General features: G+C 39.7%; 1 protein-coding gene across 7 annotated transcripts in view; it reads left to right on the top strand.

The window, feature by feature from the left end:
- The first annotated feature begins 7,318 nt into the window (after positions 1 to 7,318).
- The window catches only part of ATP11B (ATPase phospholipid transporting 11B (putative)), a 58,183-nt gene continuing 45,941 nt past the window's right edge, over positions 7,319 to 19,560 (top strand). For all 7 annotated transcript variants that reach the window (XM_035557209.2, XM_035557208.2, XM_035557210.2 and 4 more), the window contains exon 1: positions 7,319 to 7,576. In XM_035557209.2, coding sequence (XP_035413102.1) covers positions 7,550 to 7,576 — 27 coding nt within the window. In that variant the 5' untranslated portion in view covers positions 7,319 to 7,549. The remainder of the gene's footprint in view (positions 7,577 to 19,560) is intronic.

The following is a 19,560-nucleotide window of genomic DNA, read 5'->3' as shown; positions in this document are numbered from 1 at the left end:
TGCTGTGAACCACTTATCTGTAATACTTAGCTTTTGGTAGTGTGAAGTATTTCAAATAAATGATACAATTCAATAAAAGGGACTTTTTCATTGAAATTAAAAAAAAAATGCCATAAGGTTATTTAATTGATATGTGAATGATTTTATGAAGTTTTTGGTGTATTTTTATGAAGCTTGTAAAATCCTAAACATCTTCTGGAAATACATCACAAAACACACAATTATCAGTGCTCTCTCCCTTGCTCTTCTGAGTCTAGTATTTAAGCCTGTCCAGGATCATGTCCCTTCTGGTTATTTTCACTGAGCCAGTGAATCATCCCTCATCATAACAGTGCCACCAACCCTACAGTAAAATCAGAAACAAGGTCACGTTGCTCACAGAGAATTTACTGCTCTAAAGCTAGAATTGGTCCTTACAAATTAGTTTGTTTATAGTTATCTTCGGTATCTTCTAGCTACATTGAACTATGGATTGTAGGCACATCCTCAGCCCGCCTCTACAGATATTACTAAAAATTGGTATTCAAGTAAGGATACAGTCAAAAATGTTTAAAGACCTCTAGATTTTTTTTCCAATAGCTAATTCAGCAGGGTGAAGCTCAACATCTCACAAGATTGGGCCCAAATATAGCAATAGCATCAGTAAAGTACCTTTGTTGTGATCAAACATACAGTACCATAAAGAAGCTGACAGAAAGCTACATATGATCCCAAACCAGACCTCTCATTCTATGACAACATTATCAACTAAAAACTTATGCTTTCAAAAAGAGACAGGAGATTAGGAAAGGAAAATAAAAATATGCAGGGAAATCACCAAATATGGGAGACTTATAGAATTACAGCTGCAGCAGACCTAGATGGAGAAAGTGAGATAGCAGAAAAAGGATTAGGATTAGCATTGCTTATGCACTTATATAACATTTGTTCTAAATTTGATTACAGTCCTCAGTAAAATGAGAACTCAGTATTCATCATGCACAGCACAACATTTCACATGTTGAGATCATCATTTACATTTGCAAAAATAATTAGGAATCATCTGTAAAATGTTCTAATTATATTAATCAGCCAATGTTTTGCTGTACTTTGAAGACATTAAGCATTGTAAGAACTTCAGATGTAGCAGCCATATGTTTCTTTGTCTCATATGGCTGCAGGAACATCATCTGTCATGTTCACAGCCATTTTTTATTTTGTTGGCTTCAGAGATTGCAAACATCCCTGCATGATAGTTACATTACTGCACCCTATTTCAAAACCAGAATATCAGAAATGGATTTTTGAAAGTAAACTCAAATTATGAGTACCCAGTTTCAGATTTACAAAGCTTCAGTTTAAGAAGAACTAAACGCTTCCTGTGATTTTATTCATTGCTGTGGTTAGTTCTGAAATTTGACTCTGAAATTATAGGCAGGGTTTTGAAACTCTGAGCCTACGTGACTTTCTTGTAGCTCAGCCAGAAGTGCAGTCTGGTGGTCTTGTGGTATCTGTAGTATCATAATCTGTCATTAGACTATATATATACTTTAAAACCAGCTTGTTATATGAAATACAACTTGTGCTAAAAACTGTCTTTTAATTACTCCATCCTAAATGCCAGAAAAGTCCCATTCCCCAAGAACAGCGTGCCACACTTCAGGATGTTGACATCAAAATAAAGAGGAGGAAAACAAAAAATAAACAAAAAAAAATACACCCCACCTTAGAACAGTTGCTATTCAGTGTACATCAGTGCTAACCTAAAGTAAATTACAAGGGCCTGGGGGTGAGGATAGCATGCCTGAAGTGCACAAACCAGCATGGGGTGCAGCAAGGGCCAGGGGCTCCTGGGTGGTAGTGGAGGGTCCCCAGAATAACAGGGCAGGACTATACTGGCCGGGTGCATCCCACTGCATCCTATGGCGTGTCATTAGGGAAGGATGTACAGCCCCAGACTGAGCTGAAATGAAGTCTCCAGGCCCATGGGCAGGATGGGGAGAGGCTCTAGGGGTGCTGCTGAGGTACAAGTAGGTCTATTAGCACCCTCAGGACCCTGAGGGGGTGAGAGAGGTGTACAGCTGTTTGGAGATGGTATGGCATTGCATGGCATTGCTGGTGATGCACCTACACCTCTACCAGCTAGTGGTATGATTCATTTACAACTTCTGAAGTGCCAAAAACTTTACTGTAAACATTGTACTGAAAGGAAGAAGTATTTTTGCCAGCTTATTTTCTCCGTTAAATGCTGTTGATAAATGCTTTTGCTGTATAAAATGCATCTCTTTTAGAAAAATCTGCTTTTACAGCTGTGCTAATGAACAGTATCTAGTGTTGACTAAGTGCAAGCTAGCGACTTTTTCTTGAGCTGTGAGACCTTCTCATACCCACTGATATAACTGAAACTTGTGTTCATGGCCAATGTTGGCAAAGATCTTGTATTTTGTCCTTTAAAGCCCAAGGTGACTGTATCAGTTTTAGATGAGGCACTGAAATTTTCTTTACCACTCAAAGCCGTCTCTGCCTTGTTTGCTGAGGCATTTGCTTAACTCCAGACCCACTGGAGCCCTGTGCTTTTGTCATAGATGTGCCTGAGAGGGTGAGTAACCATTATTTTTTAAGGTTACACAAAGCAGGTACAGAGTTAGAGTCACTATCCACCAGCTTAATCTCCCACACTCCTGAGAAAGGGATAAATTCACCTGTTTCAGGGAATATCCCGTCACTTGCCATTGATGCATATGCTGAAATGGTGGTGAGTTGGTGGAAACCACTGAATGAAGGCACTCCCAAATTGTTTTGCCTTTATCCTTGGATGAGGTGAGAGAAGATTCTTGAAGAGGAACCTGTGTAATCACAGCCCATTGTGGCTGGAAGTGTTAAGATCTATAGGCACCCAAGTCAGGTTTTCAGTACTCAGGTTGGCTCCAACCCAGCCAACAGCACAGCAAGAAATACCTTGAGGAATATCTACTTTGAAATTTGAGTGTAGTGTAGGAACATCTGAGCTAGTTTTGTATGAGCTAACTCAAACACTAGAAAAGCTGAGCCCTGGAAACATAAAAACTGTAGTATAGGTGTACCCTTAGTTACGACAAGCTTACTTCATATCTAAATCCCAGTGAGATTTAGGAAAAAAAAAAAAATCTCTTTCCCACTTATGTGACTTGTACAGTTTGCACCAGAAGGTGCTCTCAGAAAACCCCCATCAAATTCAGTAGATTGAACAGTCCTCAAGGACACGGGAAACACAGATGTTCAACCTCTACATGAGGGTGTTTGAAATCCCATATCCCACTACCCAGAGAATGTCATTAGCAGATTTTACACTGTTTTGCATTAAGCTGTTAAGGTGAGAAAGAGTGTCTAGAGCCATAAACAGAATTTATCTGTACTTTTCCCATAAGATCTCAAGCTGCTTTTCAAAGTACCGTACCTAGGTGTGTCAGTGTTTGTATTACAGTAGTCACGGTGGTGTCCTAGGAGAGTAGTGTCAAGAGACCTATACACTCCTAACTGCACCTAAGCATTTCTATTTTATTTATTTATTATTTATTTAATTTTAGGAATTCAATCATTTATTACTTACCTAGTGGTCTTAATTGAGATGCTACAAAGCAGGGAAAAAACATTCCTGGTAAAAGACATTATTAGATGAGTGTTTGCTAAGAAATCCCAACAGTGAGATGCATTTTTTTCTGCCTGGCAAGTTTTTACAAGGGCTAACCATGATGCAATATATGGATGTGTCCAATAATCACTTGATCATATAAATTACAAAAGTAAATTCTTGTAAGAGGATGAGTATACAAATGAAGTAGTTGGAAAAGTGTTTTTTAGGGGACAGGGAAAGAATTTTAAATTTGCTTAGACTTGTTTCTGGAGAGCATCTGAGGTCTTGGCAGAATAAAAGGTCTGAAGCATGTTTTTGTTATTAAAAAGGTTTTATCTAACTGTTCCAGACAGGAGAGTTCTGTTAATTCCCATTCACTCACAATACATTCATTTCTTCAATTTTCCTTTATGTTAATTATATAAAATTAAGCAAAGAGCACACTTAAAGTATTCAGCAGAAGCTGAAGACTTGTAAACAGAGCTTTCAAGTGAAAAGAAAAGGCAATAATAGAAAGATGAGGTTTTACATTAGGATCCAGTTAGTAATTCAGAGAATGTATAGCAAGAAGAAATAACAAAATAATGCACTTTTGTTTAGATCTAGTAACAGTCTTGGAAACATCACCTTTTAGCATGTACATCCTGTAATTTGATCTGATCTTATCTCTTGCAGGGTACAAAAAAGAATAACAAATCACACACAAGGTTTGCCTTTAAAAAGTTCAGCTCATTTTTTAAGACATTTTTACTTTTCTCCTGAAGACTGGTTGCTCTAGGCTAGAATTCACATGTGTTTAGATGAAGGGCCTTGTGACTGAAAGTAAGCCACTGATTATCTATATATAATTGGTGCTTCAGCCAATGAGTGAATGTCTGTGGAATAAAGATGCCTAGAAGAAACTCTGTGTTCCTTAGACACCGCTTTTTCTCTACAGATTAGAAACAAAATGGGCATTTTTCTAGTTAGCGTATATTTTTAATTCATAGCATAGTTACTGAAGTAAATAACGCATAGATTAAAATACTCATTTAAAGAAATGACAAAATAATAAAAAATCAAAATAACAAGTGATAGGAATTCTCCACCAGGAAAATAGTGAATTCTGAGGACCTGTTACTTGTCCTTTGCGACACAGACCTGCATCCCTGTTCCTGTCCTCTTAGTGCTTTTGTTTCTACATTTGTTTGCTTTCTGTTTGGCCCCATAGGACACAGGTGCTCCCTGGCTGCATTGCAAAACCTGGGCTGCCTTCCTGCCACACGACCCAGTGCTCCAGAGCACACTGGCCTATTTGCTAACGTGTGCTTCATTTGCATTGCAGCAGCAACCTGGGTTGTGGCTGGTGCATCCAGGGATGTGGCAGGGGAAAGGGTTCAGCTACAGAGAGAGCTCTTTCAAGTTTTTAAAGGCAGGATTGCTGGAGGCCATTCACCTTCTGGCATCAGTGCTGCACATCACTGCATGACCTTACATACTGTATGGAGCCGTACAGCATGCCAACACTTCACCAGCTCCCACTGAAGAATAGCCCCCAAACACCACTCAAGAATAATGGAAATATATGAATGCACAAGAGCAAGCCCAGGGAGTAAGGTTCATGCTTGCATGTTCAGGAAATGGTTCTGTGGTTTCCAATGTTTAATTTTATAAACCTAGATGTAGTGCCATTGATTACGTAAGAATTAATCATGCACATATAATTAAAAGCTTACTGGACCTAATATTTGTGTGTGCTTCTATATTTGTGTACACATTTTTATATCAGACAACATTTGTGTCCTCATCTTGCTAAACAAACATCTGAAATCATTGCTCGTGTGGATATTTAACTGGAAATCTTGGAGTCTAATCAAGAAAGCCTTAGCAATGGTTTAAACCTAATCTTCAAATCTGAAGGTGATGTTTTCTTCTGCAGTTGCTTTTTTTTTGGTAGAAGACAGCTGTGTGAATTCAGGTGAGACTTCAGGGTAACATTTTAAAGTGGGGTGTCCGATATGGGAACCTTTTTACTTAAAGACAGTTGACCTTTGATTTCAAAAGTACTAGAATGTTATTGGTGCATCAATATCTAAGTTGGCTTTTCTGCTTCCCTTTTTTTCTCCTGAAAACTACCTTTCAAGGGTGATATGAAACTTCATAAATGTCTAGCACAGGCTTTGGAACAATTTAAAAGGTGCAAAGTTTCACTAGCAAGAATGCTAGGCAAGGATACTCTTCTAATGGAATTTTGCCATATATTGGAAAGAAATGGGGTCAGAGTCTTCTGTGGCACACAGCAAAATAACTTCATCCTATCCACATACTTTCATCCACTAAAATATATATTTTTGAAGTGAAAAATATAGACCACAAAGTTCAAACCATTCATAAATTGCTTTCAGGTTTTGTCTAGTGCAATAGTACTATTACAGCAACGTGGAACAGGAAGCACAAAGTAGCTTTACGTAATGCAACCGTGAGCAGTGGAAATACAGGCTTGAAGAAAGTGCAACTCAAATTTAAATTTGGCAGGGACACAGCAGCAAATACACTTACACTTCAGAGAAATGGCTTGCAATTTTTAGAGTCTTGTGGTCAGGATGCTGTTTTATACCTTATCAGCAAGGAGGAGCAGGAGAACAGTGAGTGTATCAGCCAAGCTTTGGCTGGAGGCCATCCTCCAGGCAGTGTGCCACAGCTATGAAATCACTGTTATTTTAGACTTCGCATTAGATGAATAGGGTAGTGCAAGCTGTTTGAAATTCAGCTTTGATGTATTTAAATGTTTTGAAATAAAGGCTAGCATTTAATATGGAGTTTTGCTAACATTAGCTTTCATAAGTGCCTCATAAAAACAGTCTTATTCCCTACTGTTTAAGGGCATTTCTCTAATTAAATGCAGGTGCTTAAACGATAAGCATTCACCACAAGATTCAGTTGTTCAGACGTTATATCATCCATCTTATAGGGTGAATTATATCCTAAATTTCAAACTGTACACTAAATACTTCATAAGCTCTATGACAGATATGATTGTGATTTGTTGCTATCTAACGTAATTAGCTGGAAGCAAATGGGGATGGCAGGAATGGTATCCTGATCCGCATACTCAGCAAGACTTTAAGTCAGTGTCAAATTTGTCGCCGACTTTAGTGGCAACAGTATTTGGTCACAAATACCCAGGTCTTTACTGCTTAAAGTAATCTCCTTTAATTCTTAGCATGTTGGCCTAGAGGCTGCAGGCCTGTGTCGGTGTACGGAAGCATTTGAGGCCGAACACGGTTTTGTTTTTACAAGTGGTTGCTCTTTCGGAGCAAAATGGAAGCTATGGAAGAGATCACTGCCTGGCAGCAACACCTTTCACCACCCAATTTTAACCAAAGAGTGGTTTAGCACAGTACTGCCAGGATCACAAAAAGAGAGAGGAAAGTGCCAAATCCTTCCAGCACACGTAGCTCGCTTTGAGATACCAACACACCACGTGCTAGCTTCTTAAATCACCCATCATCAGGCAGAGATTACATAAACACACAACCCCTTTCCAAAACCTTTATTTTACATCACGCGCTTATTTTTTTTACAAGAAAACAAAGACAAAAATGACGAAGCTGCCGAGTATTTTTCACACTTCGCTACAAACACGGAGGCTTGGGGCTCGGGGCCTGCCGCCCCTTCCTCCCCGCCTGCCTCCCCTCAGCGCTCTCCCTAACGCGTCACTTCCCGAGGGCGGGCCGCAGCGCCGCCAGCCGCCGGGGCTCAGCGGCGGCCCTGAGATGGCGGCCGCGGGGCAGCGGCAGCAGCAACGGCGGCGGCTCGGGGCGCCGGGGGGGCTGCGTCGCTCCTAATCGGCGTCGGGCCCCCGTGCCATGGGGACGAGCCGCGGCGGGCGGCTGGCCTGAGGCGGCGACAGCGGAGGGAGCGGTGACAGCCCAGCGGGGGGCCCCGCCGCGGGGGCCGCGACCCGCGCCGCCGGGGATGTGGCGGTGGGTCCGGCAGCAGCTGGTAGGTGCCGGGGAGCCGTGAGGAGAGGTCGGGGGGTCGTGAGGAGAGGCCGGGCTGGGGGCGGCAGCAGCGGCGGGCATGAGGGAGGGGGTTCTGGTCCTGCCGGGATGGGGACGGGGGGCTGCAGGGTGGAGCTGCGGGCTCCCTCACTGCTGCTTATAGTTTTTAACGTGCTCATCGTTTTTAACAAGATCACGGGCTTTTGGGGAGGTTTTAGTTTTTTTTTTTTGTGGTGTTCTTCTTTATTGTTATTTTTTTCCATTGAAACCGCGCTGGCGCTGAGGAAAGCGGGTTTCTTTACCTGGGGTCCCTTTCGGGAGGGTTCCCCCAAACTTCTTTTCGCGGAAGAATGACGGGGCCTTCTGCTGCACCGATACTTTCCTCGCTTCCTCCTTCACGTTGCGAAATCGTTAGAGGCTTGCTTTCCACCTGCCGGGCCGGCGTCGCACTTCTCCTACCTGAGAGCCGGGCAGCCTCACCGCTGTGGGTGTGCAAGTCTTGGAAAGAGACGAGAAACGGAGCAGAACGTGACAGAAGAGGCTTTGCAGGGGGAAAGCCCTCCAGAGCGGCTGCTTAAGGCTTGGAAAGTGACAAGAAATGGAGCAAAACGTGACAGAACAGGCTTTTCAAGGGGGAAAACCCTCGAAAGCAGCTGCGGTCAGAGGCTGCCTCCCTTCAGATGGGTGCCGCTCGGCGTGCGGGTGCTGTGTCGTGCCAGGGCAGAACCGTGCAGCCGTGGCTGTAACGCCTGCAATGCTGTGGCAGGGAGATGCATCGCGGTTGGCAGTTGTGATCGAAGTGCTGGCTGGCTTCCTGCCCCTCTCTTGTATTTCCTCACGGAGAGAAATTATGGCTAAAAGCTCCATTTACAAACTTGTTTTTATATATTTGTTAGAGTTGCTTTACGTCAAAGGCATTGCCCAAGTTTGTCCAAAAACTTACATTAGTTAGGCTCTTATATTTTAGTGGCTAAGATATTTGTCTCATTAGTGATTAATTTAATTTGTTACATCACTTTTTATAAAAATTGATTTTTTTTCCATTCTTCCCCTCTCTCCGCTACCATGGTCCAAAGCAAAGCCAAAAGCTTTTGAGTACATTCACTGAGGGTTTTAAAATTACTTTATAGTCCTTTAAAAAGCACAGCACTGTTACAGAGCTATGTCTGAAGCACAGAACTTGTGCTGACGGTCTCAGTGCCAGCTTGAGAGTGCTCTCTGGGTTGGTGTGACACCAAGATTTATTGACCTGGAAATTAATTACTCCATCTGAGCTCTGACAGCACTTTTCTGTTCTGTTACGATTGTGCACATGCTCTTCTGAATAAAGCTTGTTTGGCATAATATAGCTGTCATTTTTTCGCCATGAAGGTGGCTTGAGGTTTTTGAGCATTGTTGTTAAAGCAGCAGTATGTTGTCTTCTGTAGGCTTGAGACTAGGAGGACTGCATCCATGCTTGGAATCCATGTGTCAAGCGTGCTTGCTTTTCTTTCTGTTAGTACACTGACCAGGTTTCCAGAAATATGTTTGCCCTTAAGAGAAACTAAAAATTGAGTGTAGCAAGATGAGCAATACTGTTGGCAGTCAGAGGGTTTTCTTCATCTAAAGGAGACTGTTTGATGGGAAAATAACTGCTTAAAACTTGCGCTGGTTTTCACAGGAAAGGGTTAGTGTTGTAGAAGGAAGGGATAATAAGTCGAGATGCTTGAACAAGGGTTTAAATACTGTACAGAGAAAAAAATGATTGAGAATATACAGGTTGGCTGTTTTCCTTTCTATAAGTCTCGCTGTTTGATGTTAATTCCTTGTTTGTTTCACAGCCCATTAAGTTGAAAGATGGCCTAAGATAGGTATCACAGTGCATGTTTCTTCTGAGGGATGCTCAGACACTTCATCCCTGTGTATAATCATTGGTTTAACATACATCCCACACGCTTGCTGCTTTGTATGACTGTGATGTTTACTTTCTATTAAGAAAGAATGTCAAAAAGCTGAGAACCTGGGGAAAGATGCTGAGAAAATGATTGGTGCAAGTGGGAAGAGTGGGATGACAGAAATAGGATTGTTTGTAGTGTGGATGGCTATGGAGCTTAAGGAATACTCAGACTATTTGAATCGAAGGATGGAAAATCTGTGTCTGATTTTTTTCTGACAGAGAGAAGAATGTGTGGGATTGGATTTCTTTAGAGCGTGTATTTCTACCTGCATTAGATGTGGCAACAGGTTTTGAAAAGTGTTCCTTTCCGGATGGGAGGATCGGAACCAAGTGTGTATGTGGGAGTCATCTAAGTTGGATGTTGTAGTAACACAAAAGAAAAACGTTGGTGGGAAGAAGCGTTGGAAAGTAGCAAGGGACTGGTATTTTGCTGAAGGTGGTTTTAGGTAGTTATTAAGTACTCTCTGTATGAAACTAATGAATCTTCTGCAACTTCTTGTTTAAGAGGACAGTATTTCATATACTAATTAATGAAATGGTCCTGAATACCTGTGTGCTTGAAAACTTGTGTTCTCGTGAGTTGTAAAAGGGGGCAGGGAAAATGAAGCAGGTAGTCTTAGAAGTAAGTAATGAGAGGACCTAGTATGCAATTCAAATTATTTCAGCTATGTTCTTTAAGTGTACTTCAGTCTGTGGAGATGTATGCATGCCTGTATTGCTGCATAAAGGAGTGACTGTACCTCTGAGAACAGGAGATGTGCTGGGAACATAAGACTCTCTTCATCTTCATTATTGTCTTACCAGTCTAAAACAATTTTCTGAGGTGGTATTTGTCCTTCCAGTGATTTGCTGTATAACAAAGCTTGGTGGCAGTAATACTATCACTCAGTCTTCAATGCCTGTGTGGGTCTTGCTTACAAATTTTCAGGATTTTTGGTAGCTTCACCATTAGTCTGCTCTGTTTCCTCAGTAACAATTAACTACCCACCACCACCCACAGATTATCAGATTTTGTTCATCAAATGCCATCCCATAGTAAGTAAAACATCTAGTAAGCCATCAACAATGTACTACTTTATAGCTAATATAACATTATATTACGATACCGTTATCTAGTTAAGAGTTGGAAATACTTAGGTTTTAGTCATTAAAAACGTAGAAATAAATGCAGCATAATTAATTTCTTTTAAAAAAGAGTAAAATGTCCTGATGCATTTGAAAGATGAGCTTTAGGCAGGAAAGATGCGTGAGTTCCAGCCGTGTTACCTTGAGACCTCAGGCAGACAGTGGGCATGTGGATTTGCTGCAGGTTGCATAACATGACAGGCACAGCCAACTCCGCTTGGAAAAAGCAGCCAAGTAAACAGCAGTTGATAGGAAGAAGTTGATAGGAAGTTGATTGTTAATATTCAGGAATAGGACATTTTTTCTTGCATTTCCAAATCTGATACGCTAGACTACATTACAGCTCTGTGTACGGCAAGCTCAGCTCCCTTGGTCAAGTTTGTGTGGTGCTGCCGCAAAACAGAAGTAGCAAGAGGCGGCTGCAATGCTCAGTGACTTTCTGTACCACTTTGTTGGGTAGACTTACGGCACTGTCTGCACTGTGTTAATGTCCTGGCGGTGTGCATGGAGTGTAAGAGCTGTTGCAGCGGCATGAACAGAAAGTGATGACAATTTTAATTGTCTGGCAAGGAGATCTCCAAAACTTGCGATTGAATAGCCACGTGTATATGAACCTAGCTGCGTAATTTTGATCTGTTAGTCCTGTTGAGTGAGTAAGGGTCTGTGGATTTCCCTTCTGGTTGCTATCCTGTGGAGTTTGAGCCTCGCGATATATTACGGAAGAGTGCGATGATGTGCAACAGACATTGCATGAGAAAAACCTGAGGTGCCTGCATGGTTCCTCTTCTGTAAAGGGCAGTGTGAGAGAAACAGGCTTCCGCTGTGTTTGGCAGAGTGTTTTCTTCCTGCGATTTGTGAACCTGAATGCTGTTGTGCAGTGGCAACATTCACATTATGCATTCAGACAAATGCCGCTTTGATATTTGACAAGAAGTCAAAGATAAAATATGGATTAATTCCATAGGATCAGCACTTTTGAACTGGAAAACGTAGTTACCAGGCTTTTATTTCAAGGCTTATGGGAGGATTCAAATTGAAAGGGGCCTCGGGAGGTGATCTGGTCCAAAAGTTCTGCCCAGCCTGCGCTGAGAGATGATCGCAGGGAATGTTTTTGTCTGTTTTGTGTTGGTTGCCTTTTGTTTGTGTTTGTTTTGGTCTTGTTTCATTTTGTTTGTCCCCTAAGGACAATATCAATAGGAGCTTTCTTGTTCATCCCCTAGATGGGCTCTAATGAAAACTTTCTTTTACTGGTAAGGGAAATGTCCTTGAATAGACTAGTGCTAGAGGCCTGTATGTCTGGGATTTTTTTTCCCCTTTCCTTCCAGATATTAGGATCCGTTAAGGTGTTCTGAGAAGAGCAGATGGTATTCCGTAATAACTTGTGGTTATCTGCATTCTGAGTGAGATGGACAGCACTTGATATCGGTTCTGTGCTGGTGTGTGTATTACGATAGCTTGATCATTTTAAGAAATTGAACCAAAGAAGGTGTTTGAGTGTACGGTGGGTTTTGTTTGTTTTGTTTTTGCTGCTGTTGTTTTGTTTTTGTTGTTGTTTATTTTGGGTTTTGTTTTAAGAATTGCCTGTGGTTTTTGACATATTTTAGTTGCAACTCCGTAGCAATTATAGAATATAAAAAGAAAAAAAAATAATAATGCACGTATATTTCATTAAAAGCATTGAGACTTGTGCTCTTCACTAGTGAGCTGTTTTTTCCTTACTGTGTTGTTGTGTCCTCTGTTGTCATGACTGCATTTGCCACTATTTCATGGGGGAAAAGGTATCTACAACATACCACTAAAAAAAAATCCTTTAATTTCTAGCATGAAGTCTTGTAAGCCAGCAGTTAAAAGCAGCAACAAAATAGATCTGACAAAATGCCTCTGTGAATGCAAGGTCATCTCTTCCAGCAAAACACAGGTGACATATTTGCTGCTAGACTTTTTTTTTTATACAAATCCCTTTTCAACTGCCTACTGTTTAAAAGAAAAAAAAAAAAACACAACAGCGATAGTACAGATGGTGGTAGAAAAGATGAAAAGTAGGACCAACAGCTACACCGTGATTTAAGAAATCTTGCAATTACTGGGCCTCCCACGTACTGTGCCTTAAGAGGATTTTTTCTTCTTGTTTACTTTGAGAGTAAAAATAAGTATGGGAAAGGAGCACTTCCCTTCAAATGGGAAAGGAGAGGTAATGATACAGACAACAGGAAGCTGTTTGTTTGCATTTTGAAATATTTTACCTGGAAAAGTTTTAAATGTTATATACCAAAATCTATTTTTTGTCATATGTTATATTTTGTTGCTCCTTTATTATCCCCATGCACCTTTTTGTTCTAGTTTTGTGTGTAGCTGTGCTGACATTTGCAGATATTTAAACGTCTGTTTGGAAAAAGAATTGTGGCAAAATACAAAGGCAGCTTATGATTTAGCAGGCTTTAGGGATAAAGTTGTTTGCAGGCATGTCTGAGAGCAGTGCATTAAACTGATACTTAGGTCATAAATCATATTTGAAAAGGAATTAAAACTCAAAATGGTATTTGATAAAAGGAATGGAGTAGACTCAAATCTGTAATGCTTCCAGAGCAGACTCTATCAAAGCATGTTGAAAGGAAGAGCTAGACAGTTCTACCTATGAAGTAAATTCTCTTCCCATGAAATTTGGTGAGCAACAACCATCAGAGCAATTGTCAGGACAATTTTGACACACATTTTGAAGAAGCCTTAAGGTTTGTTATCTAGAGGCAGTTTTTTTGAGAAGAAATTTCATGGTTTTTTCATATTGAAGGAAAATAGGAATTGGACTTACAGTGCAGGAGCTGACAAGCGTAAGTAACTATTGCCTACTGGCACTCATCTAAATATTGAACAGGGTCCTTTCCAATATATGGGATAATGCTTGTGTGAGTAGCCCAGAACAGGAACCCTTCCTGCTTCTAAAACATAGTTTTGTTAGCGACTCTTCAAAACAGTGGGTAACCAGCATTTCTTTTTAAGATAATAGTGCATGTACTGTCCAAGCAAGTGAAGAGATCCTTGATTCTTCTGTATTTGTCCTATCATGGAATTGACCAGTGTTGTTTTTGTATATGGTGAAATTGCTAACTGCAAGATTGAAACCGCATTCTAATTTTAGGCGGAAAATGAAGTTCGTAATCTGACTCAGAGTTAATTGTCTTATTTTATTGGAGAAACTTTTTTCCTTGCCTTTCAATATTATGAATCCAGTGACTGTGAAAAAAGGATACAATTAGATTTATTGCTTTTTTTTTTTTTTAATGATACTATGGTTATTCAAGGTATATGAAGGATTTTTGTGTTGAATGTTTCATTTACTGTAGTGGTTCTGTATCTCTTAGTGTGATTTAGCTTGCTGGCTAACTGCTATTTCTGTGTGATGGAGTATTGCAGAGTTGTAGCACTTCGCACGTTCCAAGCACTTAATATATTTTGAGCTGTATCCTTAAAAGCAGCTTGAGTCAATTGAGTTCTGAGATCTCAATTGTCTCTTTATTTTTATTACTATTATTTATTCTTTTAATAAAATAAGATGTCCTATAGTAGCCTTTAATGGGTATCCAAACACACCCTTCATGTTAGGAAATCTTGCCTACTATCATTTGTATGTGTCTGGGTAGACAATAGTATTGCGAATGAGTATGACAAATTGCTTTAGCCCGCAGAATAAATCAGTGTTATTTCTGAAATTAAAATTGTGTAGTTGGAGCTTCAAAGGCATGTTCATTTCCACATCTTTAGAACGATGGGCTGCTTTGGGAATCGTGGCAAAAGACCAAAGGTTTTGGACCACAGGTACCACCAAGCCTCAACTTCTCTCAGACCTCTGACCACCATAATGCAATTTTTTTTTTTTTGGTTGGTTGGCTGGTTAAAAATAAGCAGAGGGCCCTGAATAGCCTTGCAGAGTAATTTGGAAACCACTGACCATTTCCTGGAGATCGAGACTTGCTTCTTAAAATGGAAATAGTCGCTAAATTTCTTTCTCTTTTAAATGCACTTTTATTGTAACGTCTTTTGTTTTCTGTTATAGATTGCTTTGCAATGTCTATGTTTGATTCTTGCCAGAAATCTATGCAGCCATTTTCCTCTCCTTTACTGATTTCCTAATTCATGGCTTATTACTAGCACATTTTCCTCTCTGCAACAGTATAGACAAGCCTTTTTTTTTTTTTTTTTTAAACTTGCCACTCAATCCAAGTGGCACAGGATGTGCAGTTAAAGGATATTGATAAAGTTGGATGTGTGACACCCCACAAATACACATTTGGGGGGGGGGGGGTGTTAATGTCAGAGGAAACTCATTGAGTTAGTTTTGCCTGAACTGGCATTGCTAGTCCTATAATTTTTTCTTGGTCTGGAATTTGACTGACAAAGTGACATTTTGCCAAAATAAAGTAAGAATGGTCTGAGCTGTATGTAACCAGGACTTTGTGCCCAGCACCAGTATGGCTTTTCTAAACACTAGTTTGTTTTTGTTTTTTAACTCTCCGAAAGGGATGTTTCTTGCTCCATGATATCTCAGCAAGAATGTTTCTTGCTTTCATTTCTTGTTTCCTACATTGTTTTCACAAAATAATGTAGTCTGGCTATAGATATTTTATAAAGTTACAAAAGGAGTTGTTATCAGGTATGCTAAACAACTGTAGACATCGTAAGCAGGAAGAGGAAGTGGCATGAGTGGTGCATGACTTTTAATACTCTTTTCTGTCTTTTTTGGAGTAGTATTTAACAGAGTAGGAACAAATTGCATGGGACTATGGAAACCTCAGGGTGCTTCAGGTGATTCACTACTTCTGCTGTTAGAGGAGTGTTTAAAATTGCCGTGTGAGGCTGTTCCTTCCTTCATGCTAGCCTTTGCTATGACAAATTTGGTTTGACTACTGCCCAGCTGCATGACTGAAAGAATTGTTGGCTTACTGTTTCGAGTACAAATTTACACAGACTTCTGAAAATGTGCATGGAGTGTGAATAGATGGTATTATCTGTCAAAGGTAAATTATTCCATGTATATTAAAAAAAAAAAATCCAAAGCAAGAAAATCCATTTCCTCAAAGCACCTTTAATCAAACTCTATCTTGGCAACAGTGTAATAAGAAGCTTTTGGGCTGTCTGCCAGGAAATGTTGTGGGTTTTCTGCAGCCATGGTTAGTCAGTCACCTTCCTAGGGAAAAGGTTTCCTGAGACAGACTTCTGTGATGTTTATTAGTATTATTAACTAGTACGGGTTGTCCAAAGGGCATCTGGGGGAGCTACTACTTTCCTTATCGGTGTTCAGTGTGGTTTCTGAAAGGAGGAAGAGCCTCTAATTGAGACTTCCTTCTTTCGAGTGGAACCCTTTCAACCCTTTCACTGAAAACTGGTTACGTAGTAGTTCTTCTAGCAAATACAGTTTTCCTCTTGCTGTAAAAGATGTGAATGATCAAGAAACACAAGGAGATTATGGTAATATACTAGCTGTAGATAAATCATTAGCAAAAATTGCTCGTCAGGTGACTTGTAACTATCGAAGCATGTATTGCAGAGCTTGAAACAGCAATTGATTTATTTTATGTTGGTCTCTTATGTCACTCATCCGAGCTGAAGGATCTGCAGTTTTCTGCTAGGGAGGGTATAAAGGCATGCTATCCTAAGTTAAGCTTTTGTAGTTGTGATATTTAAGAAATAAGTGTGCATTAGAGTATATTTTACCAAGTTGACTGAGAAGGGTTTTTTTTTTTTTAACTTTGCTTATGCTTGCAGGTGTTGGGATGGCAGTCTCTTCCTTTGCAGAGTTCTTTCTGGTAGTGTTTCTTCTCATTTGCGTAATCTACTTGTTTCTACAGTTACTTAATTTCTTGTTCGTGCTACTAATGCTTCAGCAGCAGCAACATAAAACTCTTCTTCCACATTGCACCTTTACATCGTATCAGCCAAGCTATTGGCATGACCATGCATTTGATTGTTTTGGGGGATTGATCCAGTTAAAACCAAAACCAATTGGGAACACGGTGGGTTTTCGGTTGGGTCAGTTTTTCAGTCCTCTTTACCATAGGGCTGCACAGGCACAACGGGAAGGTGGAGTCGAGATGTAGGAAGCAGAGGGGAGGCAGCTGTCGAAGCCTGTTTCTTTCATCAAAGAAATAGCATGAAATCACAGTCAGAAATTTCCCCTCAGTTCCCAAGGATGTTTTCTATGCTTTAAAGGTACTTAATTTATTACTCAGAGGATGCCTTTTTCTAACTTGCAGAACACTGAGAAAATCACTACTGAAGTATTCAGTAAGAATGCCTTTGACTTTGGTTAGAGACATTGCAAATTTATATTATTTTTTTTTAAAAAAGCATGAATCACATTTTTCCTCTTTTTCTAAAAAAAGATTTTGGATTTTTGCTTTATAAATCAGCTTGACTCAGACATCTTTGTGTTATATGTAAGTTATGTTCATTTAAGCTGTTTTCAAAAAACAAACATATCAAGCTTATCTGGGTGCAAGATTTCTATTAGGCTGGTGTGTACTGAAGATTTAATATGAGAGTTGTATTCCAGTGGTAGATAATGCATGGTTTAAGTTTACTTTAAAAAAAAAAAAAACCTGAGTGGCTCAACGTCAACCAATAAATCTAGATTTAAGTTGCAGCATGAAGGAGAGGACAAGTCAAATAGATTTTTGTTTTTATTTTAAAGTCACTTAATCTTATGGTCAAAATTGATTTTTATTTAAAGTTTTTATTACAGATTTCTGTAATACACCTGATTAAGAAGCCTTAAACATCACGTTTTGTAATAAACTCTCTTTTATTTGTTACAAAGTCAGTGGTCTATGCCCTTAAGTAGAAATCACTTCACTAGATAAATGCAGGAAAAGTAACTTCTATTGGAAAGGTATCAGTGACAACTATGATTTTTTATTTTTTTTAAAGACTCAAAACTTGATTTAAGGATTCCCTGCTCATGCTATTTAGCTGCAGAAATCCTTTGACAAGGGCATGTTACCCTAGTTTTTGAAGCTGAATTTAATAATGTTATTAGAAAGAGCGAAAGAAGCTTCTTATAAGTGAAATTAGAAAACTGGGCTTTCTGCATCTCTTTGCTGGCTTGCATACAGATACTATCCCAGATCCATTTGATGGGCAGAAATTTGGAGTACAAGTCAGTTTTGTGGCAGGAGCAGGATGTGTGACAAGCCACATAGTAATAGACAAGTTAGAGGAATTTCACTTGAACAATTAAATTCTTAACAGAAAAGTTACAGGAATTTCACTTGAACAATTAAATTCTGCACAGAAGTTGAATTTTCTTTGAAGAGATGTGTAATTAAAATTTCTCTGGAAGAGAAATTCTCACTAGATAATTACATAATGAGAGGGTTGTTGAGTGGGTAATTTCAAATCATTTTTCATAGTTATGGAAATAAAAATTAGGAAATCTGTGTTCTCTTCCCAGCTCTGACACCTGTTTCCTGCTGTGGCTGTGGTCGAGCCACTAAGGTTGTCGTGGGTGCGTCCTTTTCCAGCCATAGCTCTGGCACTTGAAGAGGTTTCTGTCCACAGCCTGCCTTACTTCTGCATTGTCATCGCTATAGATCTGATTGAGCAGCTTCTGCTCTGTGATAAACGTCAGCAAAACAGAGTTAGACCTGTATGAATTGCAATTGCAAAACTCATAGGGCTTGAGGTTTTGATTTGGAAAATGCATTCCTCACCTTTAACCAGTTGAGTTCAGAAGCCGTGTTCTCTGAGAAGAGTGCTCCTTCAGTTAGGCTTGAGTTGTTTTGAGGTCCTTACTCCTCATAATAAAAATATTAGAAAACTCATAAACTTTCAGGTGCTCAGATAGCGGCCTAAAAGGTGTATAAATACCATGGAAAAATTCAGCAATACCCAGGTCACTCTGAAATTTTTCATTTGTTCTAATGACTCTAAGTAGCGCAGAGGTTATCATTTATCACCATCAGAAGACTGCCTGTTGCTTTCTTTGCTCTTTCTGTTTTCCCCCTGCTTCACATTTGTCTGTTCTGAAATGGATTATTTTTTTTTGCAGGCTGTAGAATATGACTTTCCAAAGTGAGACTATCTGGCATTTTGTGAGTGCCAGACATTTTCTGAGATAGAAGAGAAGCTGTGTGCCTAGTCCTGATTAAGCACAGCTTTTTTCTTACTTGTAAAACAATTTTTTTTGTGGCATCTTCTGTATTGATTTAGAAATAATGTCACTAAAGTCATATCCAAACTGCTTCTGTTACAAACATTGTTATCTCAAATTCTGTCAGCATTCAACACGTACTTTTTTATCTTGCTTTCATGTTTATATTCGTTTTCTCAAAGTTGCGAACAGCTCCTTCCTTTTGTTTTTGGCATCCTGTATACTTTTCCAGTCCTTTCCCCTATCTACTGTTTTGTTTTCCTGCCACGCTCTTATCTTTAAACAAGAGCGTGTGACTAGAGCAGCCTTCCACCGCTTGTCATATAAACTTTATTCTCCTTCAAATCCCTTTGAAAAAATCTCCCTTCCTTTTTTCCTCCCATCTTCCTTCTGGACCTCTTTCTTTCTGAAGCGGAATGTTTTGGTATTAATAGTGACAGATACAATAACTTGCGTGTTTGAGAGGATTTTTTAATCCTTTACTTTAAAATGTAAATGTGAACATACCTCATGTCGTGTGTTAGTGAACTTCAGGAGTTAAAGAAAATTCATGGTTATGCTGACCATTTTTTATGTAGTTCAGTTTGCTCAATCTTCATCACCCTCCATAGTTAATTGGTACAGAAGTGTCTTGTGTTGGATACTCTGGAATTCCAGATTTTGTTTGAAATGAAGCAAGGTCTGGGCCTGGTTTCACAAGTGGAGCAATGCAACTGCAAAGGTTCCTCGCTTCCAGCACTGGAACTTGTAATGCCCTTTCTACCTGTTCCATCACTTGTCC

Source organism: Cygnus atratus, chromosome 9, assembly GCF_013377495.2.
Source record: "Cygnus atratus isolate AKBS03 ecotype Queensland, Australia chromosome 9, CAtr_DNAZoo_HiC_assembly, whole genome shotgun sequence".
NCBI lineage: Eukaryota > Metazoa > Chordata > Aves > Anseriformes > Anatidae > Cygnus > Cygnus atratus.
Note: the sequence above shows the minus strand (reverse complement) of the source record. Positions and strands in the feature narration are given on the sequence as shown.